General features: G+C 38.8%; 1 protein-coding gene across 1 annotated transcript in view; it reads right to left on the reverse strand.

Annotated features, from left to right (window-relative positions):
• The window catches only part of tnfaip8l3 (tumor necrosis factor, alpha-induced protein 8-like 3), a 30,622-nt gene extending 24,536 nt beyond the window's left edge, over positions 1–6,086 (reverse strand). The window contains exon 1 of the mRNA XM_065265119.2: positions 5,848–6,086. Within this exon, the coding sequence (XP_065121191.1) occupies positions 5,848–5,893 (46 nt within the window). The 5' untranslated portion in view covers positions 5,894–6,086. The remainder of the gene's footprint in view (positions 1–5,847) is intronic.
• Between the last annotated feature and the right edge of the window lie 8,454 nt (positions 6,087–14,540).

Here is a 14,540-nt window from a genome sequence, read left to right on the forward strand (position 1 = left end):
AAATGTTCACCCATATTTTTATAAGATGCATCGAATTCCTTCAAATGATTTTTTTTTTCAACAATTTTGTCCAAATATAAACCTAAAGAAGTCTGGCTTTAGCTTGATGATCTGAGGCATCATTCACATCTGTAATGTTAAAGTTTAACACACAGTGTAATGCTGCGTTTACACCAACCGCAGTAGAGGCGGCAAGCGCGAGTGATTTCAATGTAAAGTCAAAGTGAAGAGGCGATGACGCGCATCTGGAGGTCCCAAAGCGCGGATGAGGTGTTTAGCGTGGAAAACGCGTTTTACGCCTCATTCGCGCATCTAGTTCGCGCGAATGGTGCGAATTGAGCGTATGCCGCGGTACTCGCAAATGGTGCTTTTTCTGCATTTTCCGTTTGACACGAATTTACGGTTGACGCCCGAGTTGAAATATGTGAACTTTGGTGGATTTTCGCGCTGCGTTAACCAATAAGGAGCCTGCTTGCTGCTGGGGTGGCAGCCCCGCCCTGAGTCACTCATTCAGCATGAAGGCTTGATATTGTCTGTGAGCTGTCACCCGGAGCTATACGACACAAGTTCTTATTTCTATAGAGGAGACTGGAATAAAAAGGACCTCGCTTGGAAGAGTGTCAGTGCGGACATTGGGCAACCTGGTAAGTTGTAATACACATTTCACTTTTGAGTCACGTGACGTTTATCGACATGCTGCGTTTATTTCCCCCTATATTAAGGTAATGAAATACAAACCGGTAACTCTCTAAATGCACAATCAACATCAGTCATCTTGCAAACAGACAACCGCACAGCACTTGAAGCGGATTTTGCCTCTGATGTGCGTCAAATGCTTTCTTTTACCGCGCGTCTACTTCGTTCTTGACGCGCGAATAACTGTTCAAGCGGCAAACTAGGCGCGGTAGACGCGATTTTGATACCTGAAATGCAGTTGGTGTAAACGCAGCATAAGGAGTTGTAGGACATCCAGACAGTGAGCATTATTGCTTATGTGTCTTCTGAATAGCTCGCCTTCAAATTCACACACACAAAAATACACACTTTTCCCCCTAAAACAGCAGCGTTTGTGTTTTTTAGAGATCAAGGCCCAGCACTTGCTGACAAAACAAACGTCTCTCCAGGAAGGGAACCTTAAGATTGACAGATGTCCCAGGAAAGACATCAAGATCTTTGATTACTAAAACACACACCCTGACCCAAAGCAAAACATTTTTGCTGTATCCACTTAAAACTATTTGGTTTTGGATAAACAGACATCGTGTGTCTGCAGCGTCTGCAGATCTGGATTCCCTACTGACTTCTGTTGACACACGTGGACACACACAGCATTACATTAGGAGTAAATGCAGCAGATATTGCTTCTTCACACTGTAACTAAACATTTCAACAAATGTTACAAAGTCTGTGTAATTTTAGTTACATTAGTAGATTTCTCATTAAAAACCCCTGTGACAAAATGATCTTTACCACATAATGTTAACTGTCTTGCTTGTATTTCTCCTAAGGAATTTAAAGACATACTGCAGGTCTGTGATGAGGTTGATAATTAAAGAAGACATCTAAAAACTAATCAAAGCCTCCTGAGCCTCCTGTAAAAGAGCAACTTCTGTGTAAGACTTCTTCTTCTTCTTCTGAGAAACCGAAAGATTTAGACTCTCTGTCATTTCACATGTGGCTGTGTGTCAGGCCTTTAATCAATTGTGAAGTTTGTGTGTGTGTGTGTGTGTGTGTTGGATGTTCTTCATTTCTTTCTCTGTATAATGACTCTGAGACAAACTATTCTTGACTATTTGCATAAAGCTTGCTCCTGTCTGACCCACACCTAGAGCATCCAACCACAGAAAATGTTCTGTGCCATTACAAGGTGGTGTCGTTTGAAATAGATTATACCACAATAATAGCCTGTCATGAAAAAGATACATTCAAAAAATGGGTATGGGAGGCTCTGCTAATTTTATGACTTTAAGAATTATTAGACTTTATAATAAGTATACTGAAATTTTTTTTTGTTTGATCTACGTGATTCATTTATGGACATCAGTTCCACATGATTGAAACAAATGAGAGTAACATGTAACCGTTACGCATGTCGCGATAGCTACTTTTATAAGTCGTTTAATTGCCCCAGAAATAATCTTAAAAGGGTTAATTGCTTTAGTCGAGTGTTACTCTGATCGCATCTGTGAGTGTGCGCCATTACGTGCGGTCATGTTTATAATAGCAACACCTCAGATCTAAACCCTGGATGTTATGGTTATGTTTCAGATGACTTTTTATTTGTATTGCTCTTTTCATTGCCTCTCTTTCTGAACAGAGTAGACTTGCCGGCTCGTTTGTGTTCATTTCCTCTTCTCACGTCTCATTCAGGTTGGAGATGAGGGTTATAGCTTTGAAACTAAAGCTGATTTATTCTTTCAAACTGTATGTATTCACCAGAAAAACACAAAATTGTGTGTGTGTGTGTGTGTGTGTGTGTGTGTGTGTGTGTGTGTGTGTGTGTGTGTGTGTGTGTGTGTGTGTGTGTGTGTGTGTGTGTGTGTGTGTGTGTGTGTGTGGGTGTGTGTGTGTGTGCATGCATGTACCCTCATGTGGACCCTGAGCTTTTTCGAAACAGACAGTAGACAGAAAAGGCAATTGCGATCGGCTAAAATGCTAATGACATTCATTTTTCTGGAAATAAACACACATAACAGTATGGCAATATATCGCCTCTCTAAAAACTACAGAGGTCATGTTTACTTTTATGTGATAAGTTGATAAAGTCATTATCGCAACCTTTGCTTAAATACTTCATATAGAGCAGTGGTTTTAAATCCTGATCCTGTGTACCCACTGCTCTTTATCTGTCGTCTTTATCTAACACACCAGACTCATTAGGTTTGAGCTCCATGAACTGAGGCAAGGGCTGTGTCCCAAATCTCTAAAATGCTGCCTTCGAATTCATGAAGGCATGTCTGAATCCAATGTATGGTTAACTTTCTGTCTCCTGAGAATCTTTAATGTCTTGTTCCACAATTCTATGCGTGGGTGTGGGAATGTGATTGGTCAAGCCTGGTCGTTTGAAGCGAGAAGCGTGTGTTATTCATGAATATCAGCTGACGTCACTCACATCTCAAACTTGTCTTCCACCCTTTTGAGTACCTGAAGTGGTCGCAAAAGAACTAGAAGCTATGCCTTCAAAATCGCTATTTTTACAACACTAAGAAGGCTCGACACAACATGATACTTTGCTCGAAGTATCACTTGTGTCTCTACACGTGAACTCGAGCATTGAAAACATTGTTTGTGTACACAGAGTTTACTAAAAAGAAGGTTTTGAAAAAATGACTTAGTCAAGATATATCGATCTCCGAATGCGACGTAAGGAGGGAGGAGAGAAAAGATGGATATCTCCTAAAGCATAGTTCCTTATTAATGCATGGATAATTCGTTGTTTTGTCACAAGTGAAAAACAATATTGACCTTCTGGTTGAAAAAGGAGCCTCATTTGAGATCAATTCATTCGTATTCGGAAATCGATTATTTATGTCTGGCAAAGATGGCGAGCGGACACCAAAACAACCAAAGTCAGTTGTTCAAAACCTTTCTTTTTAGTAAACTCTGTGTACACAAACAATGTTCTCAATGCTTGCGTTCATATGTAGAGATCCAGGTGATACTTTGAGCTAAGTTTTTATGTTAGCAGTGTCAGCAGCGGCTGGAAGAACGCATCAGGGATCGAGTAGGCATCACACCCTAACCAAGATATAATTTTTTTAAAGTAGCGTTCTTTTCATGACAGTCGAGGTGCGAAATGTTATCTTTTGTAGCCATTTCCCGTATCCGTCAGAATCCTAGACAGTAAAAGCTAAGAAATTTGTAAATCGTAGCAAGCTAGCCAATGCTTGTCAGTAGCCTACTGGTACTCGTAGCTACTTAAGATGGCGGTATGACGTAAAAGGTCACATGACTGATATTCATGAATAGCAGCAATTGCGCCGTCATTCACATCGCCCAGTGCAAGTTTGTGTCTATTTGCGTCTTTGCGTTGGCTTTGTATGTAATCTACTCACATAAATCGATGAATTTGCTTTTGGTGTGAAAGCCACATTAGTTTTTGGACGCAGCCATTGCCTACTTCAATACTATAGTATGAGGAAAGGAGTAGGCGAGGTGAGTAGTTATACCAAACATAAACATAGCTGTCGTTTTGTCATGAACAAGTCATTAATAAAATAAGACCTATAATGGACAGTTAGCTTGTATTTTGCATCCATGCATTTGGCAGACTCTTATTCAAAATAGCTTACAGTGCTTCATTAACTTAAGGCTATACAATTGAACTCATGACGTTTGCACAATGCAATGCTCCACCAACTTTGCTATTTAGGCATAAAACTAAAATCAAAGTAAAATATACAGCTCTGCTTACTCTCCTTAAATAAACCTCCGAGATCTGTATATTTTAAAGAGTTTATGTCAGGAACTTGGCAAGCTTTGGCAATTCAAGCGATAAATAGGCTACATCCCCCGAAGAACTGACTGTACCAGCCAAAATTGTTTTTACTTGGATAAATATAAAACAACGATTGCCCTTAATCCAGTGCTGGTCTCCAGTTGAAATCATACTGACGGTGGATGGACTTTAGGTGTGACATCTGAGGCTGAAGCAAGAGGAAAACTGTTAACTTAAACAGCCAAAAACATGAAGAGAAAATAGAAAGCATGGCTTGATCTGCCAGTGGAAGAACAGAAACATGAAAGAGTCTTCATTTCAGATCTCCAAACCACACAGTAGCCAAAGACCTTAAACCTACCCTCAGAGTTTCATACAGAGCCCAGATGACGTCTAACAAACACCAATAACGTCATGACTGACATGAACACGTTTCTGCTTCATCAGCACTGGATTAAGAGTAGAGATCAGCTTTTAAAGCTCAGCTAATGAAATATGAGACTTTTCATTGAACATTTCTTCAATTCAGTGTTTGCTTTTATGGGAGATGAAAGTCTTTTTAAAAAGTTAAGTTCTAACATTCTGACTGGTTTATGAAACTTTGATCTGGTGAGGTTGTCTTGAAAATACAAAGCCAACATCAAAATATTAGCTGCAGTTTTCTGTATTAGCCAGAGCCAAATGCTCACCGAAAGCTTGCTCCTTTTATGGATCAAGAAAAAATCCAGTTATGTTTCTTGTAAATGTCTATTTAGTTTTAACATGCTACTATTTAGAGAAACAAAATTAAACAACTCTGTCATACAGTAAGATTAAGAGTGTATGTATTAAATGAGCCAGCATCTCAGATTATATAAATTCACAAGATTTGATTTGAGTTCCTATAAACATTTCTGTATTTTGATTGCATTGAAATCTCTTCTGATAGTCTCTGGGATGACTTTATATGAGACGCAAGACACTTATTTCCTTGTTGTCCAAGAGATCAAGAGTCATTTCACTCAACTCTTGACTCAAAGCGTGACTACATGACTTTATTTTTAAAATCCAAGGAACTATCTGCTTCTTATTTCAGACCTCTTGCCTGTCATTTTGCATTTGCTGTAGACAGACACGCTGTATCATAATCACGCTCTGAACCTTTGGATAACAGCGCTGCTTGGCCAGTAACCTCAGTCGTAAACCAAAGTACCGCTCTTTAGTTTTCCACTGCTCAAATATCACATCTTTACTATTCCTCCACACACACACAGTACATTTATACATACAGCTCTGTCACGCTGCATGAGGAAGCTGATCATCATGATGAATGTGAAATGTGTTAATGAGAAAAGTAAGAGCACGTGTCTGCGCTCGCCTGTAGTGCCGGACGTTTGAGAAAGCAAAGATCAGAAAGCTTGATGTCTTACCTGGAGAGAGCTCTCCTTCACTCTGATCTCCAGAATCTGAGTCCATCTCTCCACACAGACTGATCCTCTCTCCTCTCCTCTTCAATGAAAACTCTTCCTCCGGCTCAAATGCACCAGCTGTCCGTGTTCAGAATATAACCGGCACAATGAGAGCTGTTTGTTGGGCGCTTTTTTTCCCTGTGCAGTGAGACTGCCTTCTTTTACTGACACTCTCTAGCTTCCACTTTCTCCTCTCGTTCGTTCGCTTCCTTCCCCTCCCTCCCTCCCTCTCTCTCTCTCTCTCTCTCTCTCTCCTCCCCCTCTCCCCTCTGCTCAGACATTGTGATGCCTACAAAAACATTAAGAGTGGAAACTCTGTGTGAGTTGATCTCTTGCCTGTGAAGAATGTTTTGTAGATTGTAGAGGTTGTTGTTTTGTGTTGTTTTGTGGCATCATAAGGTGATATTTTTCAGCCAAAAAAACAAGGATCTGTTTTTTCCAAACAATGCTGTGTAAATGACACTTTAGGAATTGTTGAACTGTTTATTACATGTATATTATAGTTTTAAATAGTGCATCGTTTTGTGCGTATAGTTTTTAGAAGTGTAGAGGTCATTGAGGTAAAACTGTAATGCTGTTGGACTAAGCTAAAAAAACATGAAACATGTCAACAGTATTCAAGATGTTTATGTATTGCTGTTGGGTATAACTAGTTAATAAGTAAGTAGTTAATGTAATTTAATTTAATTACTTTCTCCTTGAAAAGGTTAGGTAAGGGATTACTCAGTAATTTAATTACAGTCACTTCTGATGTAAATTAACTAAATACTGTTTACAGACTGTAGATCAATAATATATAATGCAATAGTGGATTTAACATCAAAATATAATGTCTAAGGTTAAAGTGCATGTTTTTATGTATTCTTTAAATACTTTGGTCAGTTAATAAGAATAATGGTAACACTCTAGAGTAGTTTACAACACTGTTATTATTAAGGGGGGCTGGGGTGGTCTCAGGCCTCCTACAAGCATTGAGGGACCCCCTATAAAGCACAAAAATATCAATTGGGGGTCCCCTGGTTTTTATTAAAATTAAAATACTACATAACTTAGAAATTCTTGTGCTGCACTGCCACAAAGCAATACTGTCCATTATTTGTCCCAATTTTGCAATAAACTTATCCAAACGATTTCTGTCTGAAAGAAATGTAAACTCTTAAAGGTTTGAAAAACACTTTGGAAAAGGGAGTCGGGCCGAAAGAAGGTCCAGATTTTATTGGGGTAGGGGCGTGTTTGTTTAGGTGATTTCAAATGTCAACATAGTCTTTCAGAGATCATGCACCCCGCCATTAAGTGCGCCTCACGCTGTTTTCTGGAGGAATTGACAGATTGTTAAATTTAGATTTAGGATTGAGTTAAGGGCTTTAAAAAAAAATCTTCTCAAACTACTGTTTCACACTAATTTAATGGGTAAAAAATGGTTAGGGCTTGAGTTAAAGGTAATTTGGGGTTTCATTGATTAAAACTTTGATCCAGGATCACATCTTACTCTGTTATATCAATGCGACCTTATAATGAAGGGGTGGTTGTGGCTTAGCTAGGGGACCCCCTATAATTTTTGACATAATTCAAAAACACTGGTTTCCAATTCTCACTATTAACTGGTTAGTTGTAAGCATTAATATAACTTTTCTTGGACTACAACAAACACATGAATTGTAGGCAACAGTTTACTTCCTGGGATTGGTGATGTAGACAAGACCAACATTATCATAATTTAACACAGTCTCACCCCATTTCGTCAATATTTGACGACACTTGACCATTCGTCATATGTTGACGTGAAGGGTATACCTTTCGCGTCATTTTTTGACGAACTGGGGACTTCAATACTATTACGTCCGTTGCATTCTCTTTCCTATTTTATTACCATTTGCGCGTCGGTTTAGGGTTAGATTACGCAAAATTAAACAGTGTACGCGAAATTAAACAGTGTACGCGAAATTAAACAGTTGTCACCTGGCGTTGGGGTTAGAAACAGTTGTCACCTGGCGTTGGGGTTAGAGTTAGGTTTGGGTAGGGATGTCATTATGTAAATCTAACCCTAAACCGACGCGCAAATGGTAATAAAATAGGAAAGAGAATGCAACGGACGTAATAGTATTGAAGTCCCCAGTTCGTCAAAAAATGACGCGAAAGGTATACCCTTCACGTCAACATATGACGAATGGTCAAGTGTCGTCAAATATTGACGAAATGGGGTGAGACTGGGTTGCATAATTCCTCCCGCTTCGGACTCAGCCTGTGAGTTAACTCCTGTTTGCATTGTGCGCAAATCTTTCAAACATGGTAAGCAGCATCACATTTCCTGCTGATGTCAGAGGTATTCAGGCCAATCACAACGTACAGATTAGCTGGCCAATAAGGGACACAGAGATATTCAAATCCGTGCATTTCAGGAAGAGGGTGAAATCTAGAGCTACAAAAATGTATGGTATGTCGAAAATAATGTGTTTTTAACCATAAACCACGCAAACACAATGTATTATACCAAAAACACAAAATCACTTTTTTTTAGGAAATAAATAGGTGCTCTTTAATGCTTGATTCTGCTAAATCTTATTCTACATCCTGAATCCAATCCAATTCCTACCAATACTTACTTGAACTTAACTACTTTACTAAGTATTAATAAGCCGTAATTAGGACTATATTGGGGCAAAAGTAGGTTATAGTTAGTTAATTGTAAGAATTGGACCTTAAAAGTGTGACCAGAATAATTGATGTACTTTTATATGATTCATTAGTCGTTTTAACTTGTTTTAACTTTAACTACTTTTAATCTTTGTACAATTTACCAACTAATATTTAGAAAGATATTAGTAATAAGTAATTAAGTACTTTTTGGAGAGAGTAATTTGTACAGTAATCTAATTATATGATTTAAGACTTTAATAGTAACTAGTAAGTTATTACTTTTTTAGTAACTTACCCAACACTTACTGTTTTTTTTCTATGCCAAACTATTCAGTTAAAAACAAAAACTGTGTCAGCACAGTGGCTCAGGCTACGTTTAGACGGAAACGATCTGAAAAAGAAACGGCGTTGCGTTATCACTTTTTATTCCTCGTTTATACGAGTGTTTTGAGGGGGAATTCTGCGTGCATATGGTGTCGCAAAAGTGTGTAATATTTGATGTGGTATGCACTCCAGGCAGCTAGGTGGCAATGTGAAGCACTGACACACAACAACACCAAGTCCGCGCACCTGCCTAAATCCTTCTTCCTTGTTCTCCCAGGTCTCGTCCAAAGCCGTCTGGTTTGCCTCCAACGAATCGGCGCATCAACAATTTGATATTCATACCTTCTCTAGCTGTGAATATTTCATATAACTGCTGGAAATACTCTTGTATATTTATCAGAGCTGCTATGGCAACTTGAAGGTCTGACGTATGGAAATAATTCCACATGTTTGTTGTTTTTTATCATGTCTGTGATGTAAACGCGTACTCAACGAGAGCCATCGTGAGCAGACTTTTGCGTTTTTAGACGGGGATTCGACAGTAGATTGTTTTTAAGATTTCCACTCCGGAAGGTGGTTTCACTTTTTTGCGTTTTTAAGCCTGTCACCGTGTAAACGAAAGGCACATCCGATAAAATATTTGTACGTTATTTGTACGTGAATTGGAGATGCCAAATTGTCACTCCCCCTGGATTAACCATGACAAGCATCAGGCTGTGTCACGTGTGACCAGACTTTTACTAAAGCTTGGTCCACTTTGTAACTTATTCTGGTGTAAAGATCACCAACAGAAACATTCACCTGACGGACATGAAAAGCAATCAGGGTTCATTTAGTTTTTACATACTATTTAAAAGTGTACTGTAATATTCACTAAATAAAACAGCCTTCACTGACTTTGAATCGTGACTCTAGGACGTTTGCGTATTAAAGTGCATTGAAGCAATTCAAACTGTGTGTGAATGCACGCACAGATTCCAGAAAATCACTGGCAGGGTGAGTGAACCAAAACGCAAACGATGCCGAACAAATCTCGGACGCATTTTCCGTTATCTCTGTGTGAAAATGGCTTTAGTGTACTCACTAAACCGAACCCAAAGGCATAAGAATAAGGTCAGAACCTGATTGGTCAGCTAAATGCACTCATTGTATGCATGTAAATATAAGAGTGTTGTTACCTGCAGAAAATCCGTCAAGAGCTTATAAAAGAGTCAAAGAGCACCAGGAATTCCTTATTTATATGTGCAAATTAAGGTATAATAAACAACTTATCCCATGCTTGTTAACCAAGTGTGGGATTTTTTTAAAGATTGCATCTTATTACCCTTGGTTCATTTACATGTCCTTACATTTCAGTCAAACTACACAAGAGTGCATTTGGAAGTGAAACTAGACCCATCTTAGTCTTTGTGGTCGTTGTCCGTTTGTTTCGTACGCACCAAGGCTCAGGTGGCATCCTTCACACTTAAGGGCTCATAACGGCATAGCCTCAATGTCATAGGATACACATCGGTTTTCATACTTCTGCGTCGTTGTCAATGTGCAATTACACATGCAGACCACTAGTGGGCAGTATCCACGTGTATAACAGCAGTGCAACTCGAAAAAGCAGCTTGGCGAGTAAACCCCGGAAATGCCTGCTTGATGAGATGGGTTCTAGTGGACCGATCACAATGCTTGCGGTCTGCGTAGATTGTATGCGCTGTTAAAATTTTGACGATACTCGGAGCTACGCATAACCTACTGTGTGGCTATGACGTAGAACCTACAATTGAGTATAAACTGCACTTTAGCGTGCACTCATATTATACTTAACCATACTCAAGAGTGATTGTCCCCACTACAATCACCACAGTTTATGATCCCTACCCATGTACATTTACATCATTAAAATATGTGATTGTTTTAAATCAAACTGGAAGATATGGGCGATGGAGTACATTATAATTATGTACATATAGCCATAGACCTTCCGGCACGGTAAGCAGGACCCTGACAGAGACCACCACTGCAAAGCTGTACGGAGTGATCACACTAACCAAACGAACCGTAATTTGGGGTCAAACGCACTTGAGTACGGTACGGTTCACATAATGAAGGTACTGTACACCCTTACTCAATGAACCACACTAAAATGAGCAATCGCACCAGAGTTCATTTTAATTGAACCAAATCGGCCAGGTGTGAACACACTCTGAGTCTGTCTGTCTGTCTGTCTGTCCTCTGATCAGTTCTTGTCCTTTAGTAGTTTCTGATAGCTCATGGCTCTCAGCAGGGTCAGTGTGCGGGCAGATGGCAAGACGGTCCCGCAGGCTGAAGGGTGTGTGTGGTCAGCTGTCACATCTTAATAGACAGATGGTCATGAACTTTCTCTGTCTGACTTTAATTTATGTCCCAGTTTAGTCCTGTGGAGCGGAAGAGGAAGATGATTGTAGCTGACCAGTGAGAGACTCATCCATACAGTCTTTATATTCGGTCAGACTTATGTTTTAATTTGTTTCTGTTTTAAAAACGGGTTATATTTTTAAGTTATTATGTTGTAAATTAGTTTGATTTGTTATTGTAATTAAGTTGTTGGAAACATATGGTTGTTTACATACATACTGCAGAACATGCAAAAGAATAATGATACTAAATACTTTGGGTGACATTTCTAACAACATGCTTTAATTAACATTAATTCTGTACACATTTATACTGTCTGTAGTACACACACACACACACACACAGAGAGAGGGAGAGAGAGAGAGAGAGAGAGAGATGAAGCACACTTTAATGGGAGTTAATTGCTGTCTAATTCACTATGAGATTAAACCCTGGAGGGAGAACAGCAGACTTGTGCGGTTTCTGCCAAATACATTCCCTGAAAAATACAAACCACAGTTGTGCAAGGCCCGAACAGATCTGACTTCAGCCAAACCACAAACTGCATCTAAAAGCCCCCCATTTTCTGCTAAATGCCAAGTGAACGTGAATGTGGGTGGAATATTTACATTCAGAAACTGTTAGACTGTTATTATATATAATAGATTTCCCAGTTACTCATATGAATGCTTTTACAGATCTTTACATTATCAACATAACAGCTTACTTAATATCCAGCCGGTGCAGATATGAGGGATTTAATGTTTCATTCAGATCACAGACTGCATACAGTAATGCGATATGTTAAACTGGAAAAACTGCAAAAAACCTCTCGTACCAGGAGTCAAACACTGTGAAAACCATAAATCCTCCTGACCGCTAGACCATATGAGATAAGAGTTATAACGGTGTAACCTTCAAGTACTCTATACAATGGTAATGAAATGAAAACAATATATAAATGTAAATACCATTAAACAAAATGATAACTGTAAATACAATATAACAGGAAAAAATATCAATCATAATATTTGATCTTAATTGTATGATTGAATGATTGACCTTAACCAAAATGTGTTAGGTTGTGCCCCTCTCTCTCTCCCCCATCTGTAGTGGTCACATTACAAATCTGAATTTTTTATTTTATCCTGAAAGTTGAACAATTTTAAAAGCATTAAAATAGAATCAATAATATCTTACTAATCACTAATCATGAGTTCATTTGTGCCATTCTCAGTCAATGAACATAAACAATCAATACAATATTTAACTCAGTTGTAACGCTGATATACAGTACAGTGGTCTAAATCCATGTAAATGTATCATAATTAACTTTTTTCATTTAGAAAGGATACATTTTATGCCCATTTTTACAAGAAGTAATATAAGTCTCAGGTGTTCTCAGATGTGCCCAGAATGTTTCAGGTCAAAATATCCCACAGGTCGTTTATTATAGCAAAATGCCCATATTTGGGTTGGAGCAATGAGAGTGATAGACGATATTTAGTGATGGTGCAGTCAGTGGTGCCCCAGGATTATTTTCATGGGGGGGCACAGAGGGGCCAGTACAAATCTTAGGGTGGCACAATTTAAAAATGTATAATGCCTGAATCTAATGGTCAACAGTTTTACCTTTGCTTTGAATGCTACTTGGAGTATAGTTATTCTTATTTATTACTAGTATATGATTTACTAGAGACAAATAAAAACTGCAAATAATTTAAAGATCAGATGGTGGAATAGTATTCATCTATTAAAGATGAGTATCTATCGATCAACGTTTGATGTGTGTAATTAAAATACATTATTTTATTAAACTATACAATGTCCAGTGTTAACACGTTTCTAGTCTTCTATTAAGTTTTCTTGACGTGGGCACCAATCTTACCTCTCTCTCTCTCTCTCTCTCTCTCTCACACACACACACACACACAACACAAATCTCTACAATGTCAAATGATCCTGCGTGCGCGTTCTCGAAGTTCTGAGTTTTTGTTTGAGCTGCATATTTACAACTTGCGCGAAGACGCGATTAAAGGGAAAAGCGCGTTTTTCGGCAATTGCGCAGCGGGTACACTGGCAAGAGTAGAGCGAGACCTTCAGCCTATGTGCCGGGCAGGGGCGTCATGCAGCAAATTTTTAAGGGGGCACAGTGTGCACAGCTCACAGAAATTTGTGCATACACAAACATCAATCGAAATATTATAGATTCTTTTCCATGGCACCTACATTTCTAACAATCTGAACGCCCCTGCCTTCATGCAAAAACCTCCAAAATAAAAGTGTTGACTAACTTTTATATCAAATACTATTCAATCGGAATAATTACATATTGGCATATTTACATCTGAAACGGCATGTTTTGTTTATTTACATTTTGTTTAAGGACTTGTTTAATTGTGTCATTAATACATTTTGCAAAACAGCTGCATTATCCTATGAAATTCACGAGTTCGCATTAACATGTAATCAATAGGGAATGAGATAAAGCATATTTGGCGTGCTGTCCGAGGAGAGGGCTCCGAGCTCGGAATTTTAGCCCGCACCAACCCAGAGTACTCCCCTCTCTTTAACTGTGATAAATTAATCTAGATGAGAGTGAGGTGATGGGGTGGAGGAGGGATGCTGCAAAAAATCTGTCACGGGACAGAGGTGAGGGACTGCCATTTATAGGCACCTCTTTGCACTGATTGGTTGGATCACATGACCATGCACCCCCCCCCCCCCCCGAACTTAGTTAAATAAACTTCATTTAATGTAATTTTAAATCCATAAAGTATATAAGCTATAGCCACGTGATCGATTTCAATGTTCAATAACGATAAAAAAAATATGTTTAGATAAAATTATATGAGGAACGGACTTTTGCAATAAATGTTACCTCGTATGTGAGCGCATGTGAGCATATGTGATCCGTGAACTCTGGCGAACTTTGGCGTTGTACCAAGAAGATGAATCTAGAAATCTCTACTAATATAACGTTGAGACTGTCACATTTTAAACCATACATTTTCTACACAGAGGAGGTTAACTGCACATTACCGTACTGGGGTTTGGAAATGAGGGTTTCTTACACGTTTTAATTCCTCAGATAGCCAAATGCAGCAGCAACAGCAAAGCTCGTGAGCGCGCTCAGACGCTGATGACGCCAGAATAAAGTAATGTAACAGGATCAAAACGGCGAAAATCTCAGAAAAGTGACAAGGATGCAGCAAAGAATTGATAATATTGCGCATATTAAACAGATTAAAAGACAAGTAACAGATTAATGGATGCTTCTTTGATTTTGAGGTTGCATGCTAAATCCAGTTGGCTCAAAAAACCGAGGG

This window comes from Paramisgurnus dabryanus, chromosome 9, assembly GCF_030506205.2.
Source record: "Paramisgurnus dabryanus chromosome 9, PD_genome_1.1, whole genome shotgun sequence".
Lineage (NCBI taxonomy): Eukaryota > Metazoa > Chordata > Actinopteri > Cypriniformes > Cobitidae > Paramisgurnus > Paramisgurnus dabryanus.